This window comes from Abrus precatorius, unplaced genomic scaffold (assembly GCF_003935025.1).
Source record: "Abrus precatorius isolate BTA unplaced genomic scaffold, Abrus_2018 Scaffold10, whole genome shotgun sequence".
Lineage (NCBI taxonomy): Eukaryota > Viridiplantae > Streptophyta > Magnoliopsida > Fabales > Fabaceae > Abrus > Abrus precatorius.
In genome coordinates, this window is record NW_020874292.1 from 35,670,724 (window position 1) to 35,684,775 (window position 14,052).

Genomic DNA, 14,052 nt, shown 5'->3' on the forward strand with positions numbered 1-14,052 from the left:
AAGGGGGAAACAAGCTCTTAAACAATGAATATTCGCAAACCATGTAAAAAATAAATTTATGCAAACGAGAAGCAAATGTACAATATCTTCGGTCTATTTCTTTCACATCTTTATAAACAAAAAAGCAAAGTAAGAATAAGATAACATATGTATGAATACTTATATATTATAAAAAAATAGTCCTATAATTAAAATAGTAGACACCAATAATTGTATAGTGTAAATAAAAAAATATATTGCTGGTACCTACGGCTCTCTTGTATTTGTTTGGTCATTACTACGGTTATTAAAGGCAAAGATAAAGTTTGCATTAAAAAGGACAATGTACCAACAGCCAACTATCTCCCATAGGTGGATTTGGAGACTTGATTTAAATGTCAAATTTTATGACAATAATTTGTAAATAGACCTAAATTTAAAGGAAAACTAACAAAATAATAAAAAGATTTAAAGAAAAGTTATAAAAACATAATTATTATTGTTTGTTTGGTCAAAAAATAATCATAAAAAAGTTTGGAAAGTGAAGTGAAGCCCAAGGTCCAATAGTCCAATAGTCCAATATCTTTATTATATGTCCTTTTTGTGTTGAGTAAGTGAAGGGAGTTTGTGGAGTGGATAATAATGTTGATAACGGTTAGGGAAGCATGTTCTTCTTCTCCCCTCTGTTTCTGGCTTAATCGTCAGAACCCAAAACCCTATAAAACGCTAAAATCTTGCATTTGGAAAGCCTCTTTATCTGTCCAACGAAGACCCAACATTTCCATTCATTCTTCTAATTCCGCTGCTCACCTCTCTTGCAGGTAAACAATAATCTGTCTCCTTTTAGATCGAATTTCGCAATAAAGCTGGGCTATCAAATGATCAAGTCATTATCTTTGTACTGTTTCCAGCGTACTAATTTGCTTTTATCATCAACAACACGAAGGAAATGTATCACTAGATCTGTAATGCTTTGTTAATGTAACTTTTAGTTATTTCTTTTGGAGTGGGATGGGTGATGGGTCACTGGTGAATGGTAATTTTCTGTTTCTTTTTAGAGCAAAGAACAGTGTCTCTGGTCTAAATTTTAGTGACAAATTGCCAATCATTCATTTTCCTTCCCTTTTATTGTTGATTGTTATTATTTTCGTCCCACACTTGTTGTTTCAAACTCTCTGCAGCAGTGAGGTAGCAAATTTTGATCCCTTGGGTATTAACTCAGATTTATCTTCTGCTCTGAATTCTACCTGGAAAAATCTGGCGTGCTTTTTTACGCAAACATTTGAGAGTGCTTCAAGTACAGAAAAGGAAAAACCTAACTCTTCACGAGGATTAGCAGGTTTTATTTTTCTTCACTTTATCTTGATGAACATGAGATTATGATTTTTATCTCCTAGCAATTGAGGATAGTAAAATTGTTTATTTATTAAATTTTGGTGTTGGCAGCTGCAATAGAGGACAGTTCAATAGATTTTGGTGACTTCTTCAAAGGTCCGCTGCCCGGGAAGTTTCTCAAGCTATTAGGGTTCCTCGCATTGTCTCGGCTTGGTGTATACATACCTCTAGGTGGAGTTAATAGGGAGGCTTTTGTTGGAAATTTGGATCAAAACAGTTTATTAAGCACTCTGGACTCATTTTCTGGTGGAGGTATTGGTAGACTTGGGGTATGCTCCCTTGGTATTGTTCCATTCATCAATGCACAAATTGTTTTCCAGCTTCTAGCCCAAATATACCCCAAATTGCAAGATCTTCAAAAAAGAGAAGGTGAGGCTGGGAGGAAGAAAGTTTTGCAGTACACTCGATATGCCTCAGTTGGATTTGCCATTGTACAGGTCAGCAATTTTACAAAAGAAAATGATTGATTTTGGTATGCTAACTTTATGCAAACTTTGAAGTTAGTTTCCCTGTAAATAATTTACCTTTATATGTTGGAAGGAGATTATTGCCTGAAGATCTGTGCTATTTAATAACTATTTCCCTACCCTACCCTATGCATATTACTAATTGAGTTTTATCCTTTATGCTTATTTGTTTGTTCCTCGTCCTTCATTCCAGGCAATTGGCCAAGTTCTTTACCTACGTCCCTATGTCAACGACTTTTCTGTAGAGTGGGTTCTTTCTTCTGTTATCTTATTGACTCTTGGCTCTGTGTTTACAACATACATTGGAGAACGAATCACAGACCTAAAACTTGGGAATGGCACCTCTCTTTTGATATTCACAAACATTATTTCCTACTTGCCAGCTTCTTTTGGTAGGACAATTGCGCAAGCATTTAATGATGCTAACTATGTTGGACTTGCTACTATCATTGTGTCCTTCTTTTTGTTGGTAGTTGGTATAGTCTATGTTCAGGTAAATCTCATTTTAATTGTTAAATAAAGATGCATTTGAGCCAAGAAAGAGGTGTTGATCTGAACAATGGTTTTCAGGAAGCAGAGAGAAAAATCCCACTTAACTATGCTTCTAGATTTACCAGTAGAAGTGGTGGATTAGAAAAATCGGCTTACCTACCCTTTAAGGTCCTCTCTCCACTCTGCCAATTTTTCTAGTTTTATGTCACTGTTGTCTCTTCCTTCTAATTATCCGATGTATTTGATTATTCTTGAAATTTATTACACTAAACCTTGAAATTTGAGAGTGTAGATCTACTGTGGCAGGTAAATAGTTCTGGAGTAATGCCCATCATATTTTCTACATCATCATTAGCTCTTCCTGGTACCGTAGCACGCTTCACTGGTTTAACAGCACTAAAGAAAGCTGCGGTGGCTTTAAATCCAGGGGGTATATGGTTCATTCTGATCTAGATTTATATTAACAACATTTTTGCCTGAAATGTCTACTCCTGCCTTTCCATGTTGATCTTGTGTATTTGACAAAAACACATAGGCATTGATGTTGCCATACATTGTTGAAATGAAATTCTATCATGTTTTGTTGTCCGTAAAAGTTTTGTTTCTTCATACACTGATACTTTTTACTTAACTGGATGTGTTCTAGGTTCCTTTTACCTTCCATTTAACATACTTTTGATAGCATTCTTCAATTACTATTACACTTTCCTACAACTGGACCCTGATGATGTGAGTGAACAATTGAAACGTCAAGGTGCTTCAATTCCACTTGTCAGACCAGGCAGAAGTACAGCTACATTTATCAAAACAGTAATTTCCTCCCTTTCTAGTTTTGCATTCCATGATTTCCTTACTGAATATAACCTGTCTCTTTTCTCTAAAGTTTATATTATATATAATTATACTTTGGTATGCCTTTAACATTTAGGTTCATGATATCGAAGTTTTATTGTATGTATCGTCATCTCTCTCCTACTCGTGAACGAAATGTAGTTTTAGGATTTCCTTTGAAATTCATGGACATTCTATCTTTGTACAAAAAAATAGTGAAATGTTACGTTGGCCTTTCTCTCTTATTTGTCACACGCCCTATTAATCTGCATATAACTTCCATACACTATTTTCATTTTTTCCTCGCTTGACAGCTTTGTTAAATGGTAATCACTCGACATACGTATCCACAATGATCTGATCTTCTCATACAAAATAACTACTGTTCCCACTGAAATTTACGGACATTTGTGAATGGTCTTTTAGTGTAATGCTGCTAAATAAATGGTTTTATCGATTCTTGGTTAGTTAGTCCTGTGTAATAATAATTACAGCATGGTACTTCTAATGCTTCTATGCGCAATTTTTAATGTTTAGCGTTGACTGATCTGTTTTGAATTAGAATCTCTAATGTTAGATTTGTTTTCACACCCTTGTATGATGGTGCAGGTTCTTAGTCGAATATCAGTTCTGGGTTCAACATTTTTGGCTATCTTGGCTGCTGGTCCCGCAGTTGTTGAGCAGACCACACACCTGACTGCGTTCCGGGGATTTGCAGGAACATCTATTCTTATTCTTGTTGGTTGTGCAACAGACACAGCAAGAAAAGTTCAAGCTGAGATTATATCCCAGAAGTACAAGAACATTGAGTTCTATGATTTTGACAAATATTGACCATAAAAGGCGGGGTAGTGTACACAAAATTAGAAAATCGCAGCTACACAATTCTCCCAATAGGGGAATGTTGGAATGTGAGCCAAAGGTCTCCCTTCTCTGTACAATACTGTACTGTTCCATTTTATTTCGGCCTGTAAATAATGTAGAGTAGCGATTTGTTGAATTTCTGGTTGAAAAATTTATTCGGAAAATCCATATAGTTGCTTGTATAGTAACTGATTTATCAATCAAAGCACACGGATACAAAAAGAGCAACTCGTGGTTCAGCTATGACAACGATGTTTTTAGTCATTTCCCCGTTAAATATTCTTATCAAAACTACATCTGCAGCATTTAATTAACCTTGTTCTTGGTTGGTCACAGCTGGACTTAACAAACAGTTGTCTCCGCTTCGACAAGTCTCAGGTAGACAAATTGCTAATTTGTAAATAAAGTAATAATAGCATACAAGTTCACAAGGTACTATGTAAACCACGACCTTCAGACACCCTATTTGTGTTAACAAAGACGTTACCAACTAGACTATTGGGAACTCAAAACACCATATTGAACTTAATGGCTAAGTAACATGATTAATACAAGAAAAACTAAGTGATACATTTTGCCCCTTCTTTCCTACCTTTCATCTATTGGGGACCATCAAACAGGGGTTTGAGGCATACTTAGCCCGACAGGATGAAGATTGCTTAAGATACATATCATCAGGATATACGCAACTGAGCAATAGGAAACCCACCATCACCGTTCCCTTGGCCCAGCCTTTTATTTCCCCCTTTTATCTTACTCATTAAAAAAAATCAACAATAACCGGCATGAGTCATCATGGCAGAGGGATATGCAGGATTTGTAAGACCTACAGAATCATCATCCATACTGAATAGCATGCAAGTTCCCATTGAATCTGAGAAGCCAAATGCCTCTGAATAAGAACTAATCATCATCGGCTTCTGTAGAAAAGTCAGGTTCTTCAGGCTTCCGTAACTGAGGCATGTCATCTTTAATCTTCAGAGCTCCTCTTCGTGTGTTAACTGCAAACCTCGAGGCAAGAATTGTAACCCCAAGGTTCAATTTAGCCTGAGATGAATTTGAACCGGCAGGATAGTCCTCCTCATGTTCCCTCTCGCTGGCTATAGTCTCGTCTAAGGGAATGGATTCCCTCAAACTGAGGTCCTTCACAGACATCCTTTTCTTATATCGACGCCAAGCAGCCTGTATAAAGCATGCTGCCCAAGTCCTCCAATGGTGGGAATAAAATCGAAAAGTGTGCTGCAGCTTCTTGCTGTGGAGGCGCCTAAATTGATTAGCAACAAATTTGAGGTCTTCAGCCCGAAGAGCAAAGGCTTCAACCTCACTTAGGGCTTTAACTGTCCTAGTTGAAGAAGGCAAATTAATGGTTGATTTCGGGAGTAAAGCCCACGAAAGCAGTTCCTCACCACAAAAATCTCCAGGTCTCAAAATGATTGAGTTGAAGAAACCAGTCCGACCACCATTTGTTGTTGAACTATCCAGCCTACCTCTAATGATGAAAAGCATTTCAGTCACAGGGTCACCCTCGCGAACAATGTAGGTGCCTAGAGTGCTTAGAGATGACACCAGCCGCTCACATATTGCATCCAGAAGCTGATCATCCATCTGAGAGAAGAAGGGAACCTAAAAACATAGGAAGAGAATATGTTAAATCCTTATAATAAAGTAAATTTGATGCTTATTATCATTACAATGTTTATCGGCATCAATAGAAAATCAATCTTCCAACCCAACTTCCGTTCATTCAACTTTTCCTATGATAAGAAGCCTACAGATGCTAATGCCATCTCAGACGCATGAAGATAATTTGAACGACAGGTAAAGCATTTTGTGAAAACCTATATATCACAGGGCTCCTATTACATGTAATCATAAAATACCAGGCTGTGGCACAATTGGAAGAAATGTGCAAGCAATGGTCTATTATCCCCCAAATTGGGAGTGAGCATGGGAGGGTTTGTAAAGAGATACCATACATTTAAGTAAAACCATCACGACCTTTACTATTAAATAAGAAGAATCTCTTGAACCTAAAACTATCAGCACAGATCATACTCGTCTAACAAGGTCTAAGCACAGGTGGCGTTGGATATCACGACGAAGATCAGCTGGTAATGCACGTAAAATGGTTTCCTCATCAACTCCACGAGTAGCAAGCCATTTATATTGAACAAATCGTCTAACACGACTTTTCAAATCTTCAGGTAGTTGGCGATGCCTCATCCACTCCTCTGTGTCTCTTCGCTTAAGTCTCCACTCCTCAAGCCTTATAGTAATTGATTGCAAATATGTCTACACCAAAGAAACAACCCAAAAGCAGAATCAAACTGTAAAATTTAAAAAACCTAAGCACCCTATTATACAAGTATATTGCTAATTAAAACAAGTCTAACAGCTTATTTGGCCTTGTGTTGTGTAACAACAGAATAAGTAGTGCATGTATATATGTCTTTGTTAAAATGCCGAGATGGGAAAAATCCCAGAAAATCGAGATAATTTTCATTCTTTATTCTCTATACATGAACTTGGTAACTAATAAAGTAGTTTTCTTCAGAATATATCCTTTACAATAAATGACATCAGAAAACATAGAATATTCAGTTTAACAAGATATACTAGGACATAGATATCTTTCTAACAAATATACTAGAAAACTAACAAATGAAACATGAAAGGAAATATGTGTCATTAAGTGCCACAGACATTTACCAGAGTTTCAAATTTGACATAGTTAATACTGTTAATTTAGATATTAATTATAAATGAAAAAAGGCGGAAAACAAAAAATAGGAAAATACCTGCATGTTGCCAATTAAGTGGGAAAATAATACAAGACCCAAGATGGCAATGACAATAGCAAATGATGTTTCTCCAATAAAAGTGCTAGTTTCTAGATTCTGCCCATAAGAACTGAAACAAAGCAAAGAGGATTAAAAAAAATAAGCATTAACAAACAATATCATCCCTCTAACATATATTTAAGAGATAACTATCAATTCCCTGCCACGAACAAAATTTCAGTCTATATTTAGAGTCAGCATCTTATAGTATTCTTATCCATTACATATGAGTGCCTCTCATCCCTTTTACCAACTTAATGCATATTTTATTTTGATTATTTTACCCTAAAAAAAGCTTGCCACCATCTCATACGAAAATAATTTCATATTATTCAAAGTATCTACAATCTCTTTTCTCTCCTGCTGCATCTTAAACCTTTCAATTTTATTAACACAAATATTGCAGTAAGCATTATCTTTTAAAGATGAAGTAAATCAGAAAGTGAACCATTTCAGTACAACATGAATTAAACAAATGCACCATTTGTAAAATCAATTTTCAATACTTATTGAAGTACCAAGTCATACCTTAATTGCTGCAAACCCCACCATAAACAATAAAAGTATTTTGGTATAAAGCTTGACGAGACAACATGTTTCTTTACTGCATTTTCAAATATTCCATACTTAAAGTTGATATCATCATTACTGGGATCACAGCTGCTAAACACATTTGTACTATTTGCCCATATCTTGCGTAGCTCATTATTCAAAGAACTGCAGTCTAGGTAAAGAAAGCAATTATCAGGGCTACGTTCCTTTTTGCAATAGGATTTCCAACAAGTAGTGTATCTGTCCACAGATAGAAGATACCAAGCTGCCCCTAAAACCTGCAACAACAAAATAGAGACATCTATTGTTATAGAAGAAAATTAAACTTACTCGAATAAGTTTGAAAGAGTTTAGACAAATGTTGTGCATATTTCTCTCCCTCTCTCTCTGTTTTTCTGTGCGTGTAAGAGAGAGAGAGAGAGGGAGAAATATTGTTTACAATGAAAGCATAAAACCAATCAAAACTACATACATGGCTAGCTAGCATATACAATAGCAAATTATACGCAGCTCCTGCCCACGCAGTCTTCGTAACCACTCCTGTTGCTTTGATTATTTGAGAACTTAATGGAAAAATCAAATATAACCTTGGAATATATTGTAGCAAAACAATCAATGCAAGAGCATTATTCTTGTGATCAGTTTGAGGGCTTCTTGTTGCTGGTATAATAAACCAGATGACCATCTGAAAGAGAAAAGTTCAGTCAGCTATTATCTATATGACTATATCCCTCACCTGCAAAAGACTTCTAAAATTTAAACTAACTGAACTACTCTGTTTATATAACTTAAGTACAACGCAGAGAAACAGAAAATGTTCACACAGGCCTCAAATCATCTTAGTTAACCATGTTTCAGACTCTTTCCACCAATTTTAAGAGGTATGTCTATATGCATTACAGTAAGATGCTAAGATGCCAAGTCAGATTGAACTTCCTCGGATTCTAGAGGTAGCCTCAAGCTTTAAGCAACAAAATTAGAATCTTGATTTTATTAGTTAGTTTTCGTGCAAAAAGTACAGCAGGTCATAAGCCAAATCCACGATTAGGAGAATAATGCTATTACATTTTCTGGGCCATCTAAAAGTGATCAAGAGATAGAAGATCAAATGAGAATCCTTTTAGTTGGAAGCATGCTCAGTTGATTCATGACCTTAGTTTTGGATATTGGGGCAGGATGGATATGGGGTTAAAACCAATATGGATAGCTTTATCTATTACATCAATGCAATATGGTGGAAATGTTACAATGCACAAAATTAGTTACAAAGACTAAAAATCTACCCCAAGATAATTTTTGTGTTAAATAGTTTTCCTAATTTACTTTATCTTCATTTTTATTGCAGAAATCAAAATTGATTGCCAAGAATTTTGCAGTATATACTACTTAAGAGATCAAATGATGCCACAATAGAACAACACACCTGAGGTAAAGGTAGTGTGGCGATAAAATCAATGAAGAAATCAGATCTGAAATATCTCCTTGCAATTTTTTTTGGGTCCATGACAAGTTCACCCCTACCAAACACTCGCGAGCTCGGTGCCACATATGCTGTCCTCAACTTAATTATCAGGTGCAACAGATAAAAAATGTCCGCAATAGTGCGAAGAAAGGTCACAACAATGCGCAACGTGAGGTCCGATCTCACACATGAAGACCTTGTACTTTCTATCACACTAGGCAAATAAAAGTACAATGGATCAACAAAAAGAGCGACCAAGCATGAAACTATGAAAACCCGGTTCCATTTCAACACAATCTCGCTACCCGGGTCAAGTATCCTTTTCCGCCATGGCTCATGATCCTCCGGGAATACCTTGGATCCTCCAACTCTATATGTTTCAGCAATTCTATTTTTCCCTAATGGCAGCACATTGCTAGGTTTAAGCGCTGATGGTTCAGTTGCTCCCCACAATGGTTCTTTATGCTTTTTGCCATCCGAGTAGAACCTTAATTGTCAAATTTTAGAACATACATGACAACGATTTCAAATGAAAAAGACAAGAAATAATGATTGTTGTTCAATAAGAAAAATTTATTAATTTCATATAGAATAATACGTTAGCTTGAGATAGTACCAGGCAAGAACCAAAATTAATAAATAAAAAAATGAAAATTTTTGTGTTGAAATTGATGCATTGTGAAGGAGAAGTTCATCAAGGAAGCTTCAAGCTCCGACAATCAGTTGATGATGGATTCGCAATAAGTAAAAAATAATAATAATAAATACAGAGACATACCTAACAAGCTTGCCCCTTTTCAACTCCATGGGAAAGAAGGAGCTGGAAATAGGGCCTTTAAAACCCTAACATAGCGAGAAATGCAAAAATGGAATCAGAATCAGATGTCGAACGGAGTGGAGATCTTTCACTGAGGAGGCCTTGAAACCGCAGCCCCAGACCTGGAAGAACCACAGCGCTGCATCTGTAGACGATTAGTCAACAACTATTGACTTGAGCTTTTAACGTTTGTTAAGTTTATTTATTTATTATTAATTAAAATAGCATAAGAAAACCTCCTCATAGTCCTTCTCTAACCTCGTGGTGGGCCCATTCTACTGACTTTTGTTGAAATTCTTGACCTATTGCCCTGCGACATTACTTTTTTTTTTTTTAGTTTTTCTGCTTCACACTTATATATAACTTAATTTATATATATAAAGAAATATTCGATGGAGGTTGAAAGTCATTTTAGGTATAAAACCTTTTGAAAGTCATTTTAGGTATAAAACCTTTCTTCATTCCTCAAAAAGCTAACATAGCATTACATAATTCACAAGTATTTGACATCAATCCACTTCTAAAATGTTGAAACTTATTAGAGAACATCACAGTCATAAGTCTTCCATCACACTTTTCTTATGCTATCATCCACCACACACTTCTACCTAAGTTAACATTTCTACCCCACACAGGGCAAAAACGAGAATGTTAGACAAAATATCTGCATATATATATATATATATATATATATATATATATATATATAATAAAACCATTGCATACAATTATATTGATATTTGTGCTCATCACAATAAAACTTTTATTACTAAATACAAACAACAATTCGACAATAAAACATCATTTTAATTAAATATCGAAATGCTTTCACTCTTTACTCCTAATTTATAAAATTAAAATTCATAATCGACATTCATACTATTTAATTAGTTGCAATGGTTATCTCGATTTCTTTCCAAATTTATTCCATCTGAGCACTGCTGGTAACCAATGGAAGCTCCTCGAGCAGAATGCGTTTGAAGCTCCCCTGGGGTTGAAACGTTGTTTCTCCGCGAGCCTTCTTGCAAATAAAATATAAGATTGAGAAGGATGTCCATGTGTAAAACTCAACCTGACATATACCATGCCATATGTTCAACATGATGCTTTTCCCAGGTTTGGAATTGGAACATGTGTTGAAGTACTCATACCCCACAAACAACCCAACAGATACGACCCCAAGTACAAGATTCACCACAAATCCAACTAGCTTTCTCTTCCCCTCCAAGAGCTGGGAAGCCTTCCCCAATGCCTCTATTCCACTAATCCCTTCACGCAGCGAAATCTCAAGTGCCAAATTCCCAAATATGCCGAAATATGCGAAGTAGAGGACCCCTCCTAAAACCAATATTATTGTGCCACTTCCGGGTAAGGCACAAATTTGAGGTTGCTCGTGGCTACTAGAATTGATAAAAATCATGTCTTGATGGAACACAAGCAGTATTCCTAAGAATATATAACCCAATTTAAGGAGCCTTACGATGAACCATGTAACAATTAAGCTTCTCGCCGGTTTAGTCACTATTAACGCTAGGCTTTTGAAGCTCAAATCCGCTCTTGGGTCTATTTTATGTGAGGCTAAGATTTCGAGCAGTGGTGTTAACAAGAAAAACAGAGATATTCCAAGAACGGCAAAGCCTTCAACTTGAGCAACAACTCTGATATAATGAAATGATGTGGCAATAAGGTTGTTGGCGTCTTCGTGGTTTTTGAGAAAAAGAGTGGATAAATGCCCCGTGGCATAGTAGGTATAGAAGGAGGTGGGAGGTATGATCAAAAGACAGAAGAAGATGGAGGAGATGAGCTTATGTTTAGTGTAGATTTCTTGGAGGTTTCTCAGGAATCCTGCCAAAGACATTTGGATAACTAAAGGGTGAATTGTTCTACGCTAAATTTTCAGAATGGGGCTCTGATTAAGCCCGGGCAGGGGCATACTTTATACAAAGCTTTTTCACGCGCTTCTTTCATCAATGATTTTTCAAGGTCAACGTGATGAGCTAAAAAACGCGTCTGAATTCAAACTATTGTAACAACATTAAACTTGAGAGTGATTTTGTTGGGCCAGATAATGAACGCCACATTTGAACAAGTGTGTGAGCATAACCACCCAATTACCTTGTTTAGGCTTATGGAAGTTGATGTCAATTTACAAGAGAATTAACTAAATTTGTAACTAACATCAACTAACTTTGGCATCAATTAAGTTCTAAATGAGTGTAAAGGAACAAGCAAACAATATTCTACTACAAATTGTTCCAAAGCAATTAAAAATAATGAGATTTCTCAATATTTACTTTTAGGTCTCAAGGCAAAAGACATCTATGACATCTTTAACCATTTTATCTTAAAAAGACTTTGGTTTTTTTGCAAAAATTATATATATATATATATATATAGTCTATCCTTACAAATTTTTATTAAGATAAACCAAATACAAATTAAAAACATCAATATAAATATATTAAAATATTTAAGTTTGGTTGAATAACTACCGCTTATCATCAATATTATTCTTTTAAATTTTATGTATTTAAATTTAATATATATATATATATATATATATATATATATAACATCATATTCTAGAATAAAAATACAATAGAATAATTAAAAAAATATTTTTAATCTCTTAAATAATTATTTTAGAATAAATCTTTTTTTAAATTATTTTAATTTTCGCTGTTACGTTGAAGTTAAAATAGTGTATTTTTAATTCTTTGTCAAAATATTTATGATGATTAAATGAAATTAAATTTTATATTTTAAAGTAAAATAAAAATTCAAAATTTTAAATATATATTTAAGATTGAAAATGTCTTCACTCATTTTCAATACACAACATTTTAGAATAAATATAAAATAAAAATTATATTCATATTTTTCGCTTATATCAACTAAACCTAAAATAATTTAGTTTTCAATTTATACACTTAATTGAATAAAAAAATATTTGAAAAAATATTTTATTTATTTTTGCTGTATTTGAAAAGAAAATTTGACATTTTAACTTTTTAAGTTTAACAAACAATATTTTAAGCTTTGCTAAAATAATCAGATAAAGGTAGAAAATATTTATTTTTATAAAATATTTTTTTCATATTTTTTAAACTTATTTAAGCACAATTTATTAACTTTTATCATCAGATTAAAACAAATTTAGTTCAGACAATTTTTTATTTTATGTAGTATTTGATCAAAATATTAATATTATATTTTTTATAGTTTTTTAATTATATACTAAAAATAATATTAGGATGAAAATATATTTTATTCTATTAAAAGACTTTTAAAATTTTATTAAATTCTTATTTGAACATAAATTATTAAAATTATGACTCTGAAACAGAAAATAAAACATAAATCTAAATAATTAGATTAAGATAAAAAAATATTTTAATAAATATTTAGATTTTCTTACTTATTTTGTTGTATGAGCACATAAATTATTAATATTATTGTTTTCAATACATAAAATTTAAATATTTTAAAAATTAATTAATTTCAAATTTTCAGCTATATTTTTTATTATATCTAAGGTTGAATAATTTGAAAAGAGAAAAATAAGATAATTTTCACAGGACATTAAAGATTAAGAAGATATTACCATTATCATTAATATTATATTAAACATGTAAAATATGCGGTAAAAGTTAGTTATCTATTTTAACAATGCAGCAAAAAAGTGGATCCAAATTGTCTTCCGTTTAAGTGAAAACTGGACTTCTAGTTTATTTTTTGCTTAAGCAAAAAAATTTGCTTAAATGAAAAGATTTGTTTAAGCAAAAAATGAATTATTTTTGCTTAAAATCATGACAAAATGGCTTGAGCTAATTTTCAAAAAATAAATAGCTTAAGCGAAAAATGATAAGCTTAAGAGAAAAATAGATAGATCTTTAATTTTCACTCAATCTTCTCTTCTCCCTCTCCCTAAATTTAACATTTTCTCCTCAACCTTCATATTCAACCATTTTTAATCTCTATATTTAACCTTTTTTTCTTTCTCTTATACCTAACTTTTCTCTTTCTTTCCTAACTCTCTTTTCCTTCAACCTCATACCTAACTCCTCTCCTCTTCTTCTCATTCTCACCTCACCCAATACCTATCTCTCCCTCTTTTTTCTATACTTAACTCTTCACTTTTCTTTTCCTCTATTGCCAAATTTTTTTTACGCAAAATTAGCTTGGCTTAAGCGAATTGTGCATATTTGCTTAAGCAAAATATTTTAACTTAAGCGAATTTTACGTATTTGAAAATATAAAAGTTGAGTGTAGAAAAAAAAAAGAGGACTAAAAATGGATGTAGATAAAAAGAGCACGTGGTACAGTAGTGGCGATGGAGGAAGAAAAAAGTGA

At 33.6% G+C, this 14,052-nt stretch overlaps 2 protein-coding genes across 6 annotated transcripts; one reads left to right on the forward strand and one right to left on the reverse strand.

Moving 5' to 3' along the window:
* Positions 1–552: 552 nt before the first annotated feature.
* On the forward strand, positions 553–4,263 carry LOC113852981 (preprotein translocase subunit SECY, chloroplastic). Of its 3 annotated transcripts, none has more exons than XM_027483410.1 (8): positions 553–800; positions 1,161–1,318; positions 1,426–1,811; positions 2,035–2,334; positions 2,412–2,501; positions 2,640–2,763; positions 2,980–3,143; positions 3,774–4,263. In XM_027483410.1, exons 1-8 carry the CDS (start codon positions 622–624, stop codon positions 3,996–3,998), a joined length of 1,626 nt encoding a protein of 541 aa, XP_027339211.1. In that variant the 5' UTR covers positions 553–621; the 3' UTR covers positions 3,999–4,263. The 3 variants fall into 3 exon arrangements, 2 of the variants coding, with proteins under 2 accessions (XP_027339211.1, XP_027339212.1); XM_027483411.1 differs by having other exon boundaries at positions 1,164–1,318; XR_003502472.1 differs by having other exon boundaries at positions 597–800; positions 1,202–1,318; positions 3,774–4,261.
* A 146-nt stretch (positions 4,264–4,409) lies between these two features.
* Positions 4,410–9,852, reverse strand: LOC113852980 (cyclic nucleotide-gated ion channel 17). Of its 3 annotated transcripts, XM_027483408.1 has the most exons (8): positions 9,661–9,852; positions 8,844–9,369; positions 7,893–8,105; positions 7,397–7,698; positions 6,827–6,938; positions 6,084–6,320; positions 5,435–5,651; positions 4,486–5,365 (listed from the first exon to the last, which is right to left on the reverse strand). In XM_027483408.1, exons 1-8 carry the CDS (start codon positions 9,687–9,689, stop codon positions 4,932–4,934), a joined length of 2,070 nt encoding a protein of 689 aa, XP_027339209.1. In that variant the 5' UTR covers positions 9,690–9,852; the 3' UTR covers positions 4,486–4,931. The 3 variants fall into 3 exon arrangements, with proteins under 3 accessions (XP_027339208.1, XP_027339210.1, XP_027339209.1); XM_027483407.1 differs by having other exon boundaries at positions 4,410–5,651; XM_027483409.1 differs by having other exon boundaries at positions 4,413–5,651; positions 8,844–8,976.
* Between the last annotated feature and the right edge of the window lie 4,200 nt (positions 9,853–14,052).